This window comes from Mobula birostris, chromosome 13 (assembly GCF_030028105.1).
Source record: "Mobula birostris isolate sMobBir1 chromosome 13, sMobBir1.hap1, whole genome shotgun sequence".
Lineage (NCBI taxonomy): Eukaryota > Metazoa > Chordata > Chondrichthyes > Myliobatiformes > Myliobatidae > Mobula > Mobula birostris.
Window position 1 is genome coordinate 18,699,269 of NC_092382.1, and position 22,675 is coordinate 18,721,943.

The 22,675-nt window shown below is 46.7% G+C and overlaps 1 protein-coding gene across 8 annotated transcripts; it reads right to left on the reverse strand.

The window, feature by feature from the left end:
* Positions 1-500: 500 nt before the first annotated feature.
* Positions 501-21,333, reverse strand: LOC140208489 (NACHT, LRR and PYD domains-containing protein 3-like). 8 transcript variants are annotated; one of them, XR_011888797.1, is made up of 11 exons: positions 21,232-21,332; positions 19,341-19,507; positions 12,929-13,100; positions 12,766-12,831; positions 6,700-8,455; positions 6,001-6,087; positions 5,675-5,845; positions 5,349-5,519; positions 5,027-5,194; positions 3,699-4,863; positions 501-1,765 (listed from the first exon to the last, which is right to left on the reverse strand). XR_011888797.1 is itself a non-coding variant. In XM_072277179.1 (11 exons), exons 3-11 carry the CDS (start codon positions 19,431-19,433, stop codon positions 4,704-4,706), a joined length of 2,844 nt encoding a protein of 947 aa, XP_072133280.1. In that variant the 5' UTR covers positions 19,434-19,507; positions 20,432-20,544; positions 21,232-21,328; the 3' UTR covers positions 3,603-4,703. The 8 variants fall into 8 exon arrangements, 6 of the variants coding, with proteins under 6 accessions (XP_072133281.1, XP_072133278.1, XP_072133280.1 ...); XR_011888796.1 differs by lacking the exon at positions 501-1,765 and adding an exon at positions 2,461-3,258; XM_072277179.1 differs by lacking the exon at positions 501-1,765 and adding an exon at positions 20,432-20,544 and having other exon boundaries at positions 3,603-4,863; positions 21,232-21,328.
* Positions 21,334-22,675: the final 1,342 nt, after the last annotated feature.

Sequence of the window (22,675 nt, forward strand, 5' to 3'; positions counted from 1 at the left end):
TCATCATACCTCTCTTTACATTCACTTCTTTAGCAAGGTCCCGCAACTCATATTTTCTAGCCTTCTTCACGGACACGGGGTCTGGCGGTTCCAGAAATCCCGAAACTTCCATTTCTGCTGTTTTTCCACACAACCAAATCAAAATTCCAAATCAAAAGGGATTTTTCCCAATCAATTCAAACCAGCCTCCCGACCGATTTGTTCATATCGCGGACATAGGCCCCAATTTTGTCACGTACCCCATGACAGGAATAAAGTACCAGCAGAAATAGAAACCACTTTGGAGTCTAGTATTGCTAGAAACTAATAATATTTATTAATAACTACACAATACAGAAAACTAAGTGAACATAAATCAAACAGGGTAGCAATAAGTAGATGTAAGTAAGTGTGGAATATATATACGTGTGAAAAACCAAGCTTCTTTAGGTCTAGGGGTAAAAAGATACAGTCTTACGATATTGAGTAAAGTTCAGTTCAGTTCGTGGAATTTAGTTGAATGGCGATGGAGATGGCGATGGAGAGAGAGAGAGAGAGAGAGAGAGAGAGAGAGAGAGAGAGTTGAGTCTTGAGGTGAGCTGTTGCCGTCGATTTTCTTGCTGTCCTCCGAAATCCTTCACAAGTCACTGACTGTGAACTAACAACAAAGAGGACCGTACTTCGGTGTGGTTGAGCTGTCTACCCAGGCCAGGGTCGGATACATAGACAACTCCCCACCGGTCTTGCCTTTGAATCTTCACTGGCAGAGCACTTGGATCGATCTGCCTGATCGGTCCTCCAAAAACCCACTTTCTCTGTGGGCACCACAAAGCTCATTTAGTGTCCCGATCATGTGTCTGAGGTTTGTATTATCTGACCTCCTATTTATTTCCCTGTGCTAAGCATCACCTGTCATTCAAAGAGTCCCTCCTACCTTTGTCTGTGAGGACATGTAAGCAAGCAACAAGTCCTTGGAATTAACATCAATAATGTCCTGTCGAGCACCTTCGAGCTGTTCAGTATTATCTCCAAAGTTAGCTCCCGTGACAGTCCAACCATCACTCTTTGTCTCTCTCTCTCTCTCTCTTCAAAACAAACCATCAATGATAAATGACTCTCCTGTAACTCTTCAAACAGTTAATGTGGACACTCCTGGATCCCTTCACACCATAAACCTCCCTCACCTCCTACCATCTTCAGGAAGGTGTGCAGAAGTTCCTGAAGTCCGATAATATCCACCTCCTCCGCCAGGAGAAGGAACATAGTCCGTTTTGCAAAGTCGTCAACATCCACACGACCCTCGACTTTCCTTGTAACTAATAAACCCATCGGCGTCCATGTCAAATTCCGTAAACGCCGCCCTGAGTTCTGTCAAACACGGAATTCGGGCGTCCCCGCCAGTTTCCAGGTTCACAGACCCGTTGAAAATGAACTGGAAGGAGCCCCATTGGGAGGCAGATAGTGGGCGTGAATAGGAAGGGGTGGGTCCCATTGGGTGTGAACGGGAAGGGGTGGGTCCCATTGGGAGTGAACTGGGAAGGACTGGGTCCATTGGGTGTGCGGAAGATGGGAAGGAATGAGAAGGGGTGGGGTCCATTTGGAGTTCAGGCGATGGGGATGAATAGGCAAGGGTGGAGTTTGATTGGGAGCGTGCCCCGTGTGAGCGGACTGGAAGGGACCGCGTCCTCCTAGGAGTGCGGATGGTGGGAGAGGACGGGAAGGGGTGGGGTCCCGGTTTTGCAAAATTTTCCTCATCTTCGATTTCATCCTCAGCTACTTCTGGACCCTAGAAATCATATGTGATTGTTAACTGCAGGGGTTCTAATATCGACCTGTACTCCCCTGCCCGTGTGTGCCCCCTCACACCTTTGCCCACTCCGTGCACCCCTTCGTTACACTACTTCTCTTCCTGCCCCTCTGACCTTCTCTACAGAGATTCCTCTGGTGTGTGTGTGGGGGGGGGGAGGGGGCCGTGGTCCCTGTGCTACGAGCTGAGAGTGTCCTCACTAATCCGTTTCAACTTGAGAATTTAGCTGATATATTTCACTCTACAGAGACCTTTTCTCCATGTCTGGGCAGGAGATGGCAAGATTGGACAGTGCAGAGGGAGCTTCACTCTGTGCCAGACCCCGGGAGTGTGTGATTGGACAGTGCAGAGGGAGATTCACTCTGTGTCTGACCCCGGGAGTGTGTGATGGGACGTGAAGAGGGAGATTCACTCTGTGTCTGACCCCGGGAGTGTGTGATGGGACGGTGCGGAGGGAGATTCACTCTGTGTCTGACCCCGGGAGTGTGTGATGGGACGGTGGGGAGGGAGATTCACTCTGTGTCTGACCCCGGGAGTGTGTGACAGGACGGTGCGGGGGGAGATTCACTCTGTGTCTGACCCCGGGAGTGTGTGATGGGACGGTGGGGAGGGAGATTCACTCTGTGTCTGACCCCGGGAGTGTGTGATGGGACGGTGCGCAGGGAGATTCACTCTGTGTCTGACCCCGGGAGTGTGTGACGGGACGGTGTGGAGGGAGCTTCACTCCCTGTCTGACCCCGAGAGTGTGTGATGGGACGGTGCGGAGGGAGATTCACTCTGTGTCTGACCCCGAGAGGGCGAGACTGGACGGTGTGGAGGGAGATTCACTCTGTGTCTGACCCCGGGGGTGTGTGATGGGACGGTGTGGAGGGAGCTTCACTCTGTGTCTGACCCCGGGAGTCTGTGATGGGACGGTGTGGAGGCAGATTCACTCTGTGTTTGACCCCGGGAGTGTGTGATGGGACGGTGCGGAGGGAGATTCACTCTGTGTCTGACCCCGGGGGTGTGTGATGGGACGGTGTGGAGGGAGCTTCACTCTGTGTCTGACCCCGGGAGTCTGTGATGGGACGGTGTGGAGGCAGATTCACTCTGTGTTTGACCCCGGGAGTGTGTGATGGGACGGTGCGGAGGGAGATTCACTCTGTGTCTGACCCCGGGAGTTTGTGATGGGATGGAGTGGAGGGAGATTCATTTTGTGTCCGACCCCGGGAGTGTGTGATGGGACAGTCAGGGCCACAGACAGTCCTTGCAGGTGAGGCGACATTTCACCTGTGAGTCGACTGGGGTGATATACTGCGTCCGGTGCTCCCGATGCGGCCTTCTATATATCGGCGAGACCCGACGCAGCCTGGGAAACCGTTTCGCTGAACACCCACACTCTGTCGCCAGAGAAAGCAGGATCTCCCAGTGGCCACACATTTTAATTCCACGTCCCCTTCCCATTCTTGTATGTCTGTCCACGGCCTCCTCTCCTGTCAAGATGAAGCCATACTCAGGTTGGAAGAACATCTTATGTTCTGAGTGGGTAGCCTCCAAACTGATGGCATGAACATTGACTTCTCAAACCCGTTAATGCCCCACCACCCCTTTCTACACCATCCCTTGTTTATTTATTTATTTATAATCTTTTATGTTTTTTTCTTTTGTTTCCCCTCTCTTTTTTCTCCCTCTGTCCCTCTCACTATAACTCCTTGCCTCTCCTCTCCCTCTTTCTTTCTCGCTTGGCCTCCCATCCCACGATCCTCTCCCTTCTCCAGCCTTGTATCCATTTTGACAAACATCTTTCCGGCTCTCAGCTCCATCCCTCCCCCTCCTGTCTTCTCCAATCATTTTGAATCTCCCCCTCCCCCTCTCAAATCTCTTCATTCAGTTAGTCCTGACGAAGGGTCTCGGCCCGAAACGTCAACCGTACCTTTTCCTATAGGTGCTGCCGGACCTGCTGAGTTCCACCAGCATTTTGTGTGTGTGGCTTGAATTTCCAGCATCTGCAGATTTCCCCGTGTTTGCATTTTCTGATCTCCTTTGTCGTTTTTTTTTTCTGCGAGAGCAAGGAGAGTGCGCAGGGAGGTGGAGGTCAGGGTAGTGTAAGTATCTGGGGAATGAGGAAGCAGTGGTCAGCCTGGATGGGGATGGGGAGTGAAGAGATCCTGGGGACCAGACACTATTTTACTGACATCCCTGAGCTTGGAGCTGAGAGGCTGCTGTACCAGTGTGAGGAGCTCAGACCCATTCTTGCAGTACACCGGGTGCGGGGGGCAGCAGGAACCCCAGGTCACTGTTTCTCCTCTAGTGAGACTCGAGTCCAACACCAAGACAGGAAGTTACAGCGGTTTATTGATTTCATCAGGACAAATGTAAATTAAACAATGTGTGAGCTGCTGACGTGCGAAAATAAATAAGCTGCTCCCGATTCACTCACAGTCACACACAGTTAACTGTCCGGTGACAATGAGAGACTGGTTGAATAATCAGTCCCGTTTCTCACCGTCACTCTGCATCGGGGAACCGATGATTACAAAATCACACTTTAGGGTCGTGTCCGAGATCGCTGCAGATCCAGGGTCACTGCCGAGGTATTTGTCAATTTAACATCATTATATCAGCCAGACAGCCGAATGCACCGTCCTCAGCAAAGGGAGCAAAAGGATTCTCTCCCGGGATAATCCCACCCCGGGACACCGGTGTCCCAGACTGAGCCCCGGCCACCGGTCTCTTCCTGTCTGTGTAATTCCCCGGGGTCTCACGTGGGGGAGTCTCGAACACGCACATCCGGCGGAAGCTGTGCCGTTGGACAACAGGCGGAAATACGTCACTGAGGGACCGCTTCCGAAGTCACAGAGCGCTGAACGGGAGTCAGCTCCGTCAGAAACGTTGGGAATTAAAGCCGGCGCGCGGCCATTAAAGGTAAGGGCAGGAGTTAAAGGGGAGGGCGGGGAATCGGCCAAAATGACCCCATCCCGCGGGCGGGGATGTTCACACATTCAGATGTTCCAACAGTCACTGTCAGTCCGGGTCTGGGTTCCTGCAGAGATCTCAGTTCCTTCTCCCCGGTCTCACTGAACTCATTGTTCCCCAACCTGAAACAGCAGGGAAATAAAGACGAAATAAACAGATTATATAACAGTGTCGGTAACAGGGGACTGGGGTTAATGTTTCAACAGCACTCGCAGACAAATATCACCAGAAAACCCGCGGATTCGCTGATATTTTATCACATTGAACATTAACACAAATACTCACCAGATCCACTCCAGACTCGGGAGGGTCAGTATGAGGCGGCGGAGAGCGGGGACAGATCGGTCTGTCAGCGAATTTAATCCCAGCTCCAGCTCCGTCAGTGATGAGTTTGTACTGAGAGCGGAGGCGAGATCCTCGGCACCAGAATCTGTGAGACCGACACTGTCCAGCCTGGAGATGAGAGAGAGTGAGGGTGAAGTACACAGAGAGACAGGAGACGGTACAAATCCCCAGTGTTTATCAGTAACTCAATTACTGATCACATTATGTTCAGTGTCAGACACCCAGTGACTGTAAACACAATCTCCCACAGTCTGGTACTTACCACAGTTTCTGTATTTTACACTCCGGGTTCCTCAGAGCCGCAGACACCAGTTTCACTCCTGAATCTCCCAGTTTATTAAAACCCAGGTCCAGTTCCGTCAGTGATGGGTTTGTACTGAGAGCGGAGACGAGATCCTCGGCACCAGAGTCTTTAAGACAAACACCGCCCAGCCTGGAGATGAGAGAGAGTGAGGGTGAAGGACACAGAGAGACAGGAGACGGTACAAATCCCCAGTGTTTATCAGTAACACAATTACTGATCACATTAATGTTCAGTGTCAGACATCCAGTGACTGTAAACACAATCTCCCACAGTCTGGTACTTACCACAGTTTCTGTATTTTACACTCCGGGTTCCTTAGAGCCGCAGACACCAGTTTCACTCCTGAATCTCCAAGTTTATTAAAACCCAGGTTCAGCTCCGTCAGTGATGGGTTTGTACTGAGAGCGCAGGCGAGATCCTCGGCACCAGAATCTGTGAGACCGACTTTGTCCAGACTGTAGGTGAGAGAGAGTGAGGGTGAGGGACACAGAGAGACAGGAGATGGTACAAATCCCCAGTATTTATAAGTAACACATTTAATGATCACAATAATGTTCAGTGTCAGACACCCAGTGACTGTAAACACAATCTCCCACAGTCTGGTACTTACCCCAGTGTCTGTATTTTACAGTCCAGGTTCCTCAGAGCCGCAGACACCATTTTCACTCCTGAATCTCCCAGTTTATTCTCCCCAAGTCTAAGCACAAACAGACAAATTGACGAACAAAGTGATTCAAACGGCGGATATTTCCACAGATTGTACGGGAGGGGTGTGTCTGAACTGAGGCCCACAATCGGGAGTGGAGATGCGCCCATGGGTTCTGGGTATCTGGTAGTCAGCACAGTCACACAGGTGGACTGATGGTGATAGTCACACACGGGGAAGGGCAGGGGAGGACAATCTCACAATGGTATTTATTTCCTTCTCACTGGGACAGTCTGCTGACGGTCTCTTGTCCCTCACTGGGAAGGGGGTGTGAATCTCTGACCCACCTGCTGCAGTCAGTGTTGGTAACAGTGAGAAGGAACATTGTCAATGGACGTGTCACAGGCAGCGAGAAACACGGCCATTCCTGTGATTTACTACCATTAAACCAATGGCCGTTGTTCACTGATCTGATGAAGTCTCCAACATCCCTTCACAAGGAACCACAGAACCCTCCTGTCCTTGGGGAATTACTGACTGATCCCCGGGCATTTGTCACAATTCATCACAATCTGATTTTGCTAGTTTTAACCAAATCCCTTAACATTGAAGCAACACAATGGAACATTTTCACAGCTCACAGTGAAAGATAAATCAAGTTACCTCAACTCCTGGCACTTGTGCAGCCCGGGTCCCAGCCGCTGGATTCCTTCACACTGAATGTGGCAGTTCTCCAGGTCGAGCTGTTTTATTGTATCACAGAGTCCGATGGCATGAGACAGGACCGCGCAGTCAATCGGGGTCAGTGTCATTCCACTGAATGAAAGTGTTTCCACAGATCCCAGTGCGGCCTGAGCCAGTCCACGATTCTGAGACTCAAACAGGTAGTGCAATGTGTTCAGGAGGCTCCTTTTACCAGCTTCACTCCTTGTGTTTCCACTCTGGCGTTTAACCTCCTCCTTCACCCAGTCAATCACCCGGCAGGTTGTTTGATGAGGAAATGGACCCAGAAACTCCTCCAGGCCACGAGTTGTAATTGGAGAGGAGAGACCAGCAACAAAACGGAGAAATACCCCAAATCGCCCATCTGTCATGTTGTGGGCTTCAGTGAGGAATTTCAGGATATCCCCGGGATGTGGATTCAGGAATTGTGCGACTGCAGCTACAAACTCTTGGATGGTGAGGTGTGGGAATGTGTACACCACGCTCCGGGCAGAATCCTCTCTCTCCAAAAGCTCCATCAGGAACCCGGACAGGAACTGGGAAGGCTGCAGATTGTTCTTGATCAAATCTCCATCTGTAAACACAATCTTCCTCTGGGACACTCCTCTGAAGGCCATCTGACCAACCCTGAGTAACACATCACGGGGGTTCTCAATCTCACGGCCGTGGTTTTTCAGGATGTTGTAAATATAGTAGGAGTACAGTTGGGTGATGGTCTTGGGAACTCGCTGCGGGTCCCTGACTCTTTGTGTGAAGAAGGGGCCCAGTGCCAGAGCGAGGATCCAGCAGTAGGAGGGGTTGTAGCTCATGGTGTACAGGATCTCGTTCTCCTTCACGTGTTTGAAAACAGCTTCTGCCACCGTCTGATCTTCAAAATGCCTGAAGAAATATTCCTTCCGTTCCTCACCAACAAATCCCAGGATTTCAGCCCGGACACCGATGTCTGCCTTTTCCAATAAATGTAACGCAGTGGGGCGAGTGGTCACCAGCACTGAACACCCTGGGAGCAGCTTGCCCTGGATTAAACTGTACACAATGTCAGACACCTCACACCACCACTCGGGATCTGGGCACTGGTGCTTGGGTTCTGTATCTCTCTGACCGTCAGCAAAGTCGACGTTGTGTTTGAATTCATCCAATCCATCGAATATAAACAGTAATCCCTCCCGGTTCTTCCAGACCTCTCTCAGGGAATTCCCAAAGTAAGGATACTGATCCAGAATCAGTTCCCTCAGGTTTATTCTGCAGTTAATGGAGTTTAAATCTCGGAATTTGAAACTGAAGACAAACTGGAATTGTTGGTATATTTTCCCCGTGGCCCAGTCATAAACAATCTTTTGCACCATTGTTGTTTTCCCGATTCCCGGGACTCCGGCCACTGCTGCGGACATGCCTGTTTTGTTTCCAAAGACAGATCTTTTAAATTTTTGCAGAAAACTCCTCGTAAATAATTGATCAGTCCGGATTTTTTCCAGCTGTCCGCGGAGATGTTTTTCTCTCCACTCCTCGTGGTCTCTGCCTCTTGCCAGCAGCTCATGTTCCACCAGTCTCCGATCTCGGACAGTAGAAATGACCGTGAGCTCAGCGTATCGATCAACCAGCTGGAAAACCTTCACCTTCTCCCTCATCAGGATCGTGTTCACTCTCAGTGTTTCAGTTTGTGCCCGCAGAGTCTCCATGTGTTTCCTTCGAACATCTTTGGATGGACAGAAATAGGTTGTCAATGCCCAATCTGATGAACATGGAGCACACAACAGTTTTTCTTCAATAAAAATAAAAAAACTTGTTAAAGGCATTGTTTGGGTAAAATTGGGAGGTCAGAGCTAAGAGTGTCTGAGAATGAACGATGGCCCAGAAACATTTCTGATCTGATTCAGTTTCACTGTGAAAGGCTCCCCTCTCCCCTCTGTTTGTAGTTTGCAGATTCCCCGGTGTTCCAGCGAGCACCAAGTGCACACGTGATTCTGGAGAGGAGAGTGTTGTGTGGAGCGGCTGGTTTCACCGCTTTCACTGCTCAGCTTCTGCTGAACTGGGCAACACTGCAGACGGTAACAGTGGGGGGAGGGGGGCATCTACTTGCTCTACTGACTTTTACTTTTCTCACAATGGACCCCATGTTCTTGACAGTCCTTTAGGATTAAGCTGTCAGTACTGAGCCACAGAAAAGGAACACTATTTCTGTTTCCTTCTCCAGGCTGTACCAGTCTCAATGTAACACACCCCGCACTAGTCTACTGTCTCTTATTCTCTGAGGAGCTGGTACATGACCTCAGGCAATTCCCCGATGATGTGCGGAAGAGCAGGAAGCTGAAGAGGATGGCAGCGGTAATAGGGAACTCTATAGTCAGGGGGACAGGGAGGCGATTCTGTGGACAGAAAATGGAAACACCGATGGTCTTCGCCTCTCAGGTGCCTTTGTCCGAAATGTTTCTGGACGCGTCCACAATATCCTGAGAAAGGATGTTGAGCAGCCAGAGGTCGGGGCAAACGTTCGTACCGACGACATAGGAAGAGAAAAGGGAGGAGGTCTGGAAAACAGAACATAGGGAGTTAGGTAAAAAGCTGAGAAGCAGGACCTCAAATGTAGTCATCTCAGGATTGCTGCCTGTGCCACCTGACAGTGGAAATAAGAGTAGAATGAGGTGGCAGAGAAATTGTGGTTGAAGATTTGGAGCAGGGGCAGTGATTCAGATTTCTGGATAATTGGGACCACTTCTGGGGCAGGTAAGACCTGTACAAAAGGGATGGGCTGCACGTGAATCCGATGAGGACCAATATTCTTACGGGCAGATTTACTGGAGCTGTTGGGAGTGTTTTAAGCTAAAATGTCAGGGGGATTGGAACTCGGACGATAGAGTTGTGGATGAACCAGCAGGTTTACAAGTAGACGATGGGTGTAACATGAATGTAAGGAAGGACAAGCCAATGACTGGGTTCAAATCTGGACAGAGCAAAGTGTTCAATTGGACCACATAGACTAAATTCAAAAGGACGCAGATGCAGGACTGAATGCATTGTATTTAAATGCGCACAGCGTTCGGAATAGGCTGGACGAACGCTTGGCGCAATTAGAGATTGGTCGGTATGATGTTGCGGGCATCACTGAGTCGTGGCTGAAAGGAGACCACAGTTGGGAGCTTAACGGTACAGGATGTACGTCTTGTCGAAAGGACAGGCAGGAAGGCATAGGCGGTGGTATTGTAGCCGTGTTGGTTCGAGATAGAATCACATCTTTAGAAAAGTGATGGCATAGGGTCAGAGAATGTTGAATCTTTGTGGGTGGACATAAGAATCCGCAACGGTTAAAAAAAAAAGATTTATGGGAATCCTTTATTGCCCTGCAAATAGTAGCGAAGGTGTGGGGTTGAGATTGCAAAGGGAGCTGGAAAAGGCATGTAATAAATGTGATGACGCAATTGTAATGGGGGACTTCAATATGCACGCGGAATAAGAAAATCAAACAAACTTCAGGAGTTGGATCGCAAGAGAGGGACTTTACTGAATTCCGATGAGTTAGCGTTTTAGAGCAGTTTGTGCTTAGCAATACTCAGGGAAGGGCTATCTTTGATTGGGTGTTGTGCAATAACCCTGATCCTATGAGGGAGCTTAATGTAAAAGAACCCTTAAGAGGTAGTGATCATCATTTGAATGAATGAATGAATTGATTCTGCAGTTTGAGAGGGAGAAGCATAACTTACAGTATCAGTATCGCAATGGAATAAAGGGAATTACAGAGGCACGAGAGAGAAGCTTACCCAGGTAGATTGGAGAAGGATACCAGTGGAGATGACGGCAGAGCTGAGATGGCTGAAGCTTCCGGGAACAGGTCACAAGTTGCAGGATAGATATGGGCTACGGAGGCAGAAGTTCTCAAGTGGCACGTATAGGCCACCATAGTTGACAAAGGAATTTAAAGACTACATAAAAGCCAAGGAAAGGGCATACAAGACAACAAACGTGAGGGAAAGTTGGATGAATAGAAAACTTCTAAAATCCAACAAAAGGCAACTAAAAAAGCTATAAGAAGGGGAAAGATGAAATATGAGGGCAGAAAAGCCAATAATATAAAGCAGGATAATAAACACTAAACACTTTTTTCAGTTATATAAACAGTAAGAAGGAAGTGAGAGTTGATACTGGAACACTGGAAAATGATGTTGGTGACATAGTAATGGTGGACAAACAAATGGCAGAATAACTTAATGTGTACTTTACATATATCTTCACTGTGCAAGACGCTAGCAGCGTGAAGTGGTCTGCGAGTGACAGGCAGTAGGAGTGAGTGCCATTCTATTACAAATTAAAAAGTTCTCGGCATACTGAAAGCTCTTAAGGTGCAAAGTCACCTGTGCCAGATGGACTACATCCCACAGTCATGAGAGAGGATGCTGAAGAGTTGACGGATGCATTGGTCATGAACTTTGAAGAATCACTTGATTCGGGCATGGTCCTGGAGGACTGGAAGATTGCAATTGTACCTCTACTCTTTAAGAAGGGAAGAGGGCAAAAGAAAGAAAATTATAGGCCAGTTAGCCAAACCTCAGTGATTGGGAAAGAGTTGGAGTCTCCTATTAAGGTTGAGATTTCAAGGTACTTGGAGACTAATGACAAAGTAAGTTAGCGTGGGTTTTGTTAGAATTCATCGAGGAAGTCAGAAGCAGGGTGGACAAAGGAGTCAGTGGATGGCATTTACTTGGAATTTCAGAAGGCATTTGATAGGGTGCTGCACATGAGTCTGCTTAACCAGATAAAAATCTATGGTGTCACAGGAAAGATACTGGCATGTGTCGCGGAATTACTGACAGGCAGCGAGTGGGAATAAAAGGGGCCTTTTCTGGTCGGCTGCCAGTGACTGGTGCTGTTCCACAGGGATCAGTATTGGGACCACTGGCTTTCAGATTGTTTGTCAATGATGTAGACGATGGAATGAAAGTTTGAGGATGATACAGAGATAGGTGCAGGGGTAGGTAGTGCGATTGCAACAGGACTTAGACAAATTGGAAGAATGGGCAAAAAGTGGCAGATGGAATAGAGTGTTGTAAATGTTCGATGCTGCATCTAATATAAATGCTGAGCCTTTACAAGACGGTATTCAGGCCGCAGTTGGAGTATTGTCAACAGTTTTGTGCCCCATACCTCTGAAAAGATGTGTTGTCATTAGAGAGGGTCCAGAGGAGATTCAAGAGGATGATTCTGGGAATGAAGGGGTTAACATATGAGGTGTGTTTTGGCAACTTTGGGCCTATACTCACTGGAATTTTGAGGAATACGAGGGAATGTGTTTGAAACCTACCAAATGTTGAAAGGACCAGACAGGGTGGATATCCAGAACTAGAGGGCACAGCCTCAAAATTGAGGGGCGATGCTTTAAAACAGGTAAGGAGGATTTCGTTTTAGCTAGAGAGTACTGAATCTGTGGAATGCTCTGTCACAGACTGCAGTGGAGGCCGAGTCCATGGGTATATTTAAGGCAGAAGTTCCTGATCGGTCAGGGCATCAAAGGATATGGCGAGAGGGCAGGTGTATGGGGCTGACTGGGATCTGGGATTAGCCATGATGGAATGGCGGAGCAGACTGATGGGCTGAATGGCCTAATTCTGCTGCTACGTCTTGTGGGCTTTGGAGGAATAACAACAACTCTCGGCTCCGCTTTGGATCGGAGGTATGAGATTTCCCTTGTTGAAGTTGGATGTTCCAATGGGAATGGTTTGCCTTCAGTTTTGTCAGATCCCAGGATATTCGGCCCTACAGAAAGGAGAACGCCGTGGTTTCATCTCTGACTGACTGGAATGTCTGTTTATCAAACTCGTAGAGGCCTCTGGGTGCACAGCCTGAGACCCGGAAGGTGTCGGGTGTTTGACAAATGAAAATCGCTTTCTGTCCTTCAGCCACAGCAACAAAAACCTGTCTTCCCGACTCTGGCAGTCTCTAAACCGGCCTCTAAATACAGGTATTCAGACTGTCAGAGTGAAATAAAGACTTTGAGATTTCCGTTCCATCTCTTACCCTTCAGATGCACCGGCACTTCAGATACACCCCGCTCAGTGTCCATGTAGGCGAACTGGCTGTCACCTGTTCAACAGATTAACCTGCATGAAGTCTGGTCTGTGTAATACTGTAAATTCATCAGCATTTACATCTGTAACACACAGTGTATTGTTCACCGTACCACGTTCCCATATTTCATTCAATATTCTGCTCAGCTTCGGTAAATGGTGGTGTAGTTTCACAAAGGATTCCCACATCACCCTCCGGGCCCCGGAGCCCTTCTCCATCACTAGGTCCAGGAGGAGTTTGGAAGCGCCCGCTCGGTTTCCCTTCTCCGCCAGCTCAGTCACGCTCTGTAATGAACAATGGGGAATATATTGAGGAGCGGAGGGATGGGTACAAATCTACCCTGAACATGGACTGACCCAGTGCATTCTGCTCGCCGCAAATCACTAACAGCCATTGAAGTGTTCATAGTGGGGGAAAGAATTTAAAAGAAGTGAGCGGGGTCAGTCATGTCCTTCTCAACGCCACAGATTGTCGGGAAACATCCGCTTGGCAAGTTTTAAGTGGAGTAGACACAGTGTGAGTGAGCCAGGGATAGAGTGGGGAGTTGAGGCTTTGTGTCAGAGAAGGTTCAGTGAGGCGAGGTGGAGGCTTTAGGTAGATTTTGGATAGTATTTTCCCTTCCTTTTCACGGTTAGAACAGTGAGAATACCAGGCAGGATAGTGGAATGCTCTTCATACTGCGTGTAGCAAGGCAGGGAGACCGCCAGTGTCCCAGATAACTACACCTTCAGGAATTGCATCCAGCTGCAGCTTCTTACAGACTGTGATCAGGAATTGGAACTGGAGCTGGTTGAACCCAGGATCATTCAAGAGGATGAGAGGTTGACTGACAGGCTATACAGGGATGGAGCTATACCTAAGGCGCAGGACACAGGTAACTGAGAGGCAGCCACTGCAGGAAACTCCTCTGTAACAGGTATACAGATTTCTGTTTCGGGGTATGACCTAGCAGAGGAAAGCCACGGTCATTAAGCCTCTGATACCGAGTTTGGTTTTGTGACTCAGAACGAGTGAGAAGCGTGAGCTGAACTAACAGGGGGAATTCCGCGGTTAGGAAAACAGACTGGAGATTCTGTTGACGAGAACAATATTTCTGGATGGTGTGTCAGGGATATCTCGGTTCGAGTCTGAAACTTTCTTAAGGGCAGTGTGAGCAGCCAGAGGTCATGGTCCACGTTGGTACCAATGACAAGAGTAGTAAGTGTGATGAGGTCCTGCAAAGTGAGTTCATGGAGTTAGATGCTAAACTGAAGTGCAGGAACTCCAGGGTTGTGTTCTTAAGATTGCTACCCGTGCCCCATGCTGGGGAGGACTGAAATAGGACGATAATACAGTTTAACGTCTGGCTGATGAGATGGTGCATGACCGAGGGCTTCAGATGTTTGGATGTTTGGGCTCTCTTCCAAGGAAGTTGTGGCCTGGACACCCGTGATCGTTTTACACCCGAACTGGAGGCGGACTGATACCCCTGTGGGAAGAGTTGTTAGCGCTGCATGGGGAGGGGGAGGTGTTAAATTTGAGTTGCAGGGGGTGAGGAACCAGCATGGATGGTGGAGTGGTTGTGTGGGAAAGATGTTGTTAAGCCAACATACAAAGTCGGGAAACTAAAGGATGAGAATCGTTTTTCCCAAAATACGTATTATTTCAATGCAAGGAGTACTGTAAGAAAGACAGATCAGCCTAGCATGAGGATCAGCACATTGAATTACAGCATTGTAACCATTGTTGTGATTTGGTTGGAGGAGGCGCAGGATTAACAGCTCAGCATTCCAGTGTTCCGTTGCATTAGACACGATTCGATAGAGTGGGAGGGATTACAGAGGGACGAGTGGCATAACTAGTCAGAGAAAATGTCACTGCATTGCTCAGACAGGACAAACTGGACAGCTGGTCCAATGAGACTACATAGGTGAAACTACGGAATAAGAAAGGGATGACCATGTTAGTTGGATTATATTATAGAGCACCCAATAATCAATGGGGTTTAGAAGAACAAACGTGCAGGGAGATCACAGAAACAAGAAACATAAGATTCTGATGGTAGACAATTGACTTTCCATTTATTGACTGACTCACTGGGTTAAAGGGCTGGATGGGATAGTGCAGGTCAAACGTGTCCAGGGAAGTTTCTGTAATCAATATACTCAGGTCACAACTGGAGAGAGCGCATTCTGGAATTACTATTAGGGAACAAGACAGGGCAAGCGGCAGAGGTGTGTGCAGGAGAACACTTTGGATCTGGTGATCATAATGCCATTAGTTTAAATATCATTATGGAAAAGGATAGGTCTGGTCCTCGGGTTAAGATTCTAATTTGGAGAAAGGCCAATTTTAATGGTACCAGAAAGGATCTGATGAAAGTGGATTGGGACTGGTTGTCTTCTGGTACAGATGTGCTTGGTAAGTGTGAACCCTCCAAAACTGATATTTTGAGAGTACAGAGTTCAAATGCATAAATGACCACAAGTACAGAGTTTGAAAGTTCCTGACAGAATAAAAGGCAGGGGTACCTTCGTTTAGAGAACATTGTTTTTTTAGAGCTATCAAGGCCCTGAGCACATCACAAGTATAGGCTCGAAGGATCAAATGAGGTACTTGATGAGTACAAGAAATGCAAGAGTTACTAAAGTAGGAAATCAAGAGGGTGAAAGTACGGCATGAGTTTGCTCTAGCAGACAAGGGAAAACAGATCCCCAAATCCTTCATGAAATATATTTGGAACAAAAATATACCAACGGACTAAATTGGTCCTCTTGAAGTTCAGAGTGGGCATTTGTGCATGAAGCCGAAGTAGGTGGGGGAGATTTAAAATTGATTTTTTGCAATTATATTTACTCAGGAGACATACCAGCGTCTTTAGAGTGAGGCAAAACAGCAGTGAGATCATGGACTCTATACAGATTACAGAGGAGGAGGTGGTTTCTGTCTTGAGTCAGATTAGGGGGGGTAAATCCCCAAGGTTTTCCTTCGTAATTGTCTGAGGTGAGTGCAGAGATTGCAGGTGCTCCAGTAAAGATATTTAGAACGTCAGATGTGGAAGTATTGGAGGGTAGATAATGTTGTTCTGGTGTTTGAAAAGGCTGTAAGAAAAAGCCAGGGAATTACAGGTTGATGAGCCTAACACTAGTGATGGTAAAGTTATTGGCAGGTATTCTGAAGGACTGGATATGAGTATTTGGATGGACAAGGATTCATTAGGGATAGTCAACACTGATTTGTACCTGGTATATCCTGTCTAACCAGTCTTATGGTTTCTCGATGACGTTACCAAACGAGTAATGAAGGCAAGTGAGTGTATGTTGTATACATGGACTTCAGCGAGGCCTTTGACAAGGTCCTTCATGGCAGCCTGGTCAATAAGATTAAATTGCTTGGCATTCATGACATGGTAGTAAGTTAGTTTAGATATTGGATTCGTGTAGAAATTTGCTTGACTTACTGGCGGTCTTAGACCAGTGGTGTGCTTCAGGGATCTGTACTGGACCTGGTGTTGTATGTCATATACTGTATATAAATGCTCTGGATGACAATGTGGTACACAGAGTCAGCAAATCTGTGGATGACATCAACGTATTAAGGGCGAGGAAGTTTATCAGAGCTTGCAGCGGGACCTGGAACAGCTGGAAAGAAGTGGAATGGAGTTCGGCAGATAGAATTTAATGAAGACAAGTGTGAAGTGTGCACTATTTGAGGCCAAGCCACGATAACATTAAGACATTGACTGGTTGGGCATTGAGCGGTGCGGTAAAAACAAGGTATCAGGGAATACCGATCCAAAATTTCTTAAAAGTTTTGTCAAAGGTAGATGTCCTGCTAAAAACTTTAGAATATGGGATTTCATAAATCAAAGTATTGAAGACAGAAGTTGGAATACTATGTCAAATTTGATCTTGCAGGGACTAATTGGGAGCAATGGGAGCACCTACCTCTCGGAACGATATCAATGTGATTGAACGAGTGCAGAAAAACAATACAAGGTTTTGTCAGGACTTGAGGGCCTGAGATATAGGGAAAGTTTGAATAGGTTAGGACTGTCATAGAGTGTAGGAGAACCAGAAGAGATGTGATAGAGGGAAAAAAGTTTATAAATTGTACAGATAAAGTAGATGCAAACAGGCATCTGTTACTGAGGTTGGGTGAGACCGGAATTAGAGGTCATGGATCAAGGAGGAAAGATGAAAGAAAATTTGAGGGAGAACTTCTTCCTCTGAAGCTGGTGAGAGTCCGGAACGAGCTGCCGTCGGAAGTGGTATATTTGCATTCGATTTGAACATTTAAAAACAAGTTGGATAAGTACATGAATGAGAGGGGTATGGATGTATCTAGTCGGTGTGCAGATCAATGCGACTTGACATATAATAGGTCAGTGTGGACTTGATGGGCCGAAGAGCCTGTTGTTGTACTGTAGAGTTCGATGACTATGGCTAAGTCAAACTATGACAAGCTGTCTCATGTGGAATGTTAGGGATAGGAATAACGTGTGGCTCTTCACTAAAATTCAGTCTGGTAAGCATATAACCATATAACAATTACAGCAAGGAAACAGGTCATCTCGTACCTTCTAGTCCGTGCCGAACTCTTACTCTCACCTAGTCCCACCGACCTGCACTCAGTCCATTATCCTCCATTCTTTTCCTCTCCGAATAGCTATCCAATTTAACTTTAAATGACAACCACTTCTGCTGGAAGCTCGTTCCACACAGCTACCACTCTCTGAGTAAAGAAGTTCCCCCTCCTGTTACTCCTAAACTTTTGCCCTTTAACTCTCAACTCATGTCCTCTTGTTTGACTCTCCTCCACTCTCAATGGAAAAAAAGCCTATCCACGTCAACTCTATCTATCGCCCTCATAATTTTAAATACCTCTATCACGTCCCCCCTCAACCTTCTACACTCCAAAGAATAAAGACCCAACTTGTTCAACCTTTCTCTGTAACCTAGGAGATGAAACCCAGGCAACATTCTAGTACTCTTTCAATTTTGTTGAGATAATTCGGTGACCAGAACTGTACACAATACTCCAAATTTGGCCTTACCAATGCCTTGTACAATTTCAACATTACATCCCGACTCCTATACTCAATGCTCTGATTTACAAAGGCCAGCATACCAAAAGTTTTCTTCACCACCCTATCAACATGAGATTCCAACTTCAGGAAACTATGCACCATTATTCATAGATCCCTCTGTTCTACTGCATTCTTCAATGCCCTATCATTTACCATGTATGTCCTATTTTGATTAGTCCTACCAAAATGTAGCACCTCACATTTATCAGCATTAAACTCCATCTGCCAGCTTTCAGCCCAATCTTCTAACTGGCCCAAATCTCTCTGCAAGCTTTGAAAACCTACTTCATTATCTACTGCTCCACCAATCTTAGTATCATCTGCATACTTACTGATCCAATTTACCACCCCATCATCCAGATCATTAATATATATGACAAACAACATTGGGCCTAGTACAGGTCCCTGAGGCACACCACTGGACACCGGCCTCCAATCTGACAAATAGCTATCCACCACTGCTCTCTGGCATCTCCCATCTAGCCACTGCTGAATCTATTTTACTACTTAGATATTAATACCTGCCGATTGAACCTTCCTAACTAACCTTCCGTGTGGAACTTTGTCAAAGGCCTAACTGAAGTCCATATAGACAATATCCACCGCTTTACCCCATCAACTTTCCTAGCAACCTCTTCAAAAAATTCAGTAAGATTTGTCAAACATGACCTTCCACGCACAAATCCATGTTGACTGTCCCTAATCATACCCTGTCTATCCAGATAATTATATATACGAAGCTATAGGTGAATGCGCCCCAGTAACACGAGGACCATTAGAAAGGAGTTTCTTGGTAATTCCGTGTTAGCTGCAGTTCTTGGACTATTTTCAATCGTATTATTTTGCAGTTCCCAGTGTTAACAGTATATGCTGTAGCAATTAGAGACTCCAAATGGAACAGTGACAAGAAACAGAAGGTAACTGAACCATAAGGCATGTTGGGATATTGATCGAAAGCAAGAGCGTCAGTTGTTGAAAAGAGAGACGATATTCAGCACTGCCTGTTCAATTGACGATGGGGTTGAAGGTTGACTCGAGAATGATCTGAGAAATAAATCAGTATATATTAGATTTGTGGGAAGCCCGCGGGTAATGAAAAGATTCTGGTGAATGGCCATTAAGGTCGAGCATTGGGAACATGATGTGATGTCAGACTGAATGGTGTAAAGTGGTTCTCTGTCTACTTGCAATGTCCGTCAAGTATCACAGCACTAAAATCAGCTCTCAATCATTGTCTGTATCCTAACCTGTCTAAAAGTGAATGTGTTCAGAAAATTGGACAGAGGCTTATATTGGTAAATGAAGGTTCAGTGTTTCTGAAAACCAAAATTCTTTTCCTGATGCTCACCACAAGCATTGCAGGATTTTAATATCCCAGAGGTGCCGTTGCGCCCGTTCTGTCGGTCCGTGATTGATTCAGTAGAATCTACAGTTAGTCTATATCCCTCCCACTTACGTGATAGTCTCGCCCGGTGAAGTGATCCTCGGCCATTAACATGAAGCCGACTCCCTCCACACCCTCCTCAATCGCCTGCTCCAGTCGCTCCATGTAGAATCTCGTCAACAGGAACAGTTGGTGATCCTCACAATTTGACAGGAAGGCGGAGATTGCGGAGTTCAGATCTGTAGTCAGTCACAGAGCATAAAATAGTAGAGTGTACCATGTGTATGCGGACACGATGCCAATTTAAACCAATCCCATCTTCAGGAACATGGTCAATATCCCTCCGTTCCCGGCCTACTCATGAGTTCAAACGCCTCTCAGATGCTGCTGAGTATCTGTTTCCAGTCCCTCCCTCGGCAGCTCATTCCAGACACCGATCACTCTCTGTGGAAAACATGCGTCCTAAATCTCCTTTAAACTTTACCCCCTCACCTTAAACCTATTCACTCCAGTGCTTGATATTTGCACTGAGTCACAGACTATCGAAGTGTGCTGTGCCTCTCGTAAATTTATGAAATTCTCTGAGATAAGGCCTCAGACTCCGACACTCCAAAAAAGCAATCCAGGTTTGTTCGACCTCTCCTGGCAGCCAATATCCTGTAATCTGGGTAACTGATTATATTCTGTAATCGTGATGAAACTCGTCTGCACCCTCGCCAGACCCTCCACATTATTCTCATGATATGGCTACCATATTTGTGCACATTACCGAGACTGTCTCTTAACCAAAGTTTATCCAGTTACAGAACAACTTTAAAAAATACATACTCACACCTCAACCCGTCCTTAGCACGCTGCCAGTTATGTTGTCACTTTCAGGAAGCTATGCACATCCATCACAAGACCGGTCCATACATCAGCCTTCCTAATCGCCCCAGCATTCACTGCACACTTCGTTCGGGAACTTGACCTCCCAAGGTTCAAATCCTCGCATTTGCCCGAACTATCTGTACTTGGTGTCTCTCCGTTCATATTTCTAATTGGATGCTGAACATTTTGACAACAGTCCCAATTTACACAACTCCGCCGAGTCTGTAAATCAACGAATCAGTCCGCCTATGTGTTTCTATATATAGAATTATTTTGAGTAATAAGTTACTTACATCACATATGACGCATAGCGAGCCAGTGATCCTTGCGGAGACTACTGGTCACAGACCTTCGCCCAGAAGAATGCTCCTCCAGTCCTTCTCTATTTTATGTGTCCAAGACAACACTGAACTCAATGTACAAAGTCTCCGCTGAAGATTCCTCAACCCAGAACGTCCATTGTTCATTTCCCTCTATAGGTGCTGCCTGACCTGTGAGCTCCTCCATCATTGCGTGCGTTGCCCTCTCTACTTACCCTCTTGATTTACTTTAACCTTATTCACCAAGGACATTCATTGCCTCGGTAGTCTCTCCCAGATTCCCTGTTTAAAATTTCTCCTGTTCATTGCCCCCCGCACCCAGCCTGTTCTCCCACAATATAACATTCTTTAACTCGACAACAGAAAACAGACACCGGGAAACTTCCCTCATCTCCTTTGAGCAACAACCTGAAAATCCGGGAAGAATTCAGCATTGCCCTTCCTAAAGAAACATCTGTTTCTCTCACCGGCTGTCTGCTGCCTGGACTGTTACATTGCCCGCTGTTGTATTCCTCTCTGAGTTTCACCCACACCGACTGTATTTTCAGGAGCTCCTTCCCCTTCACTCAGGTGAAGATTTGCACAGAGTGATTCCCCACGCTGGGCCTGGTGAATTGTTCCAGTGCTCAAGGTCGCTTTACCAGCAGGATCAATGATGACAGTTTTTCTGCGCCCATTTAGCGCCTACGTTTATTCCTCTGAACTATTGATCATTTGACTACGCGTGTACCATGATGACAGAGTTTTAATGAGAAAGAGTCCAGTGAATATACCTGTGTACATTCTGACTCTGACTGACGTTGGTTGATTGTCGGCTGCTTGTCTGCCGTCCGGGTGGAAGAAAGCACCACCTGCTGGCGATGATCTGAATTACACAAATAAAACACAGTGAGTCAGTTACTCTGCCCTTCAAATTTAAAACACTTTGTGAGGTCGCTGCTCAGTCTCCTACATTCCAGGGAGTAAAGTCATAGAGTGGCCATCCTCCCTCCAGCACTGAGGACTGGGACAGCACACTCGCAAGTCTTCTCTGTACTCTTTCCACTTTAACCAAGCCTTTTCAAACATATAGCGGCTAGAACTATACTTCATACTGCAAACACAGTCTCACCAATGAATTATACAACGGCCCCATAGTGGTAACACAAGTCGTTACAGTTCGAACGACCCAGTTGCAATTCCCGCCGCTGCCAATCAGAGTTTGCAGGTTCTCGCCGTGATCGCATGGGTTTCCTCCAGGTGATCCGGCTACCCCAACCCCCAACCGTCTTAATGGTTAGTTGGTCATTGTAAATTGCCCTGTAACAAGACTAGGATCAAATTGGGGGACTAAATGAGCAGCGTGTCTCACTGTATCTCAATAAACAAAATAAATTAAATAATGTCCTAACTCCTGCACTCAGCACCCTAACTGTTGAAGGACGGCGTGGTAAACATCTCTTCACCACCCCGTGTCACCGCCTTGAGCGAACTGTGCACTTAGACTCCTCGGTCCCTCTGTCCTACGACAATCTCAGACCATTAGCTGCAATATTGCAATATTCAGAATGAAACTGAAGAGTGCCAGGAAAACCAACGTACCAGCAAAGTTTGATGGTGATAGCATCCCTCAAAAATAAGCAGTGGAGGTGAAGAACAGATTCATGGATTAAAGCCGGTAGAGGGAAAACCAGAAGAGCTATGGAGAGAAGCAAGGAGCATTTCACAAGAGGTGCCAACAAAAAGTATTGCAAACAAAAAAAAGATCAGGAAAGCAAAATAGATTCCTGTGGAAGCTGAGCAGCGAAAAGAAGAGAAGTGAAGGACAATGGAGATTGAAACAAACACCTCCAAATAAACACAACGTTCAATAAGATAGAAAGGAGAAGTAAGGAAACATACTTAAAGGAGCAATGCAAAGAAGCTGAAGAATCCAACAGAATTGGAAAAAGAAAAACAAGAGATCTATTCAAGACGATTAGAGAAATCAAAGGAACATTTCATGCAAAAATAACTATAGTAAAAGACAAAGAAGCCCTTACAGCAGAAGACATCAAAAAGAGATGGCAGAAATATACTGAAGAATTGTACAGGAAATATCCCAACAGGAAGACACCTGCCGTGACTCCCTCGACGATATAGGGCCGGACATTCTGGAAAGTGAAGTCGAATGGGCGATAGAAAACGTTGCTAATAATAAGGCTACAGGATGTGACAGGAGTCCAGTTGAATTGTTTA

Coding starts and splice junctions, on each gene's coding strand:
- LOC140208489 (XM_072277177.1), bottom strand. Junction 8,456..12,765: donor AGTGCCGGTGCATCTGAAGG/GTAAGAGATGGA, acceptor GTCCATCCAAAG/ATGTTCGAAGGAAACACATG. Junction 5,520..5,674: donor TGTAAAATACAGAAACTGTG/GTAAGTACCAGA, acceptor TCTCATCTCCAG/GCTGGGCGGTGTTTGTCTTA.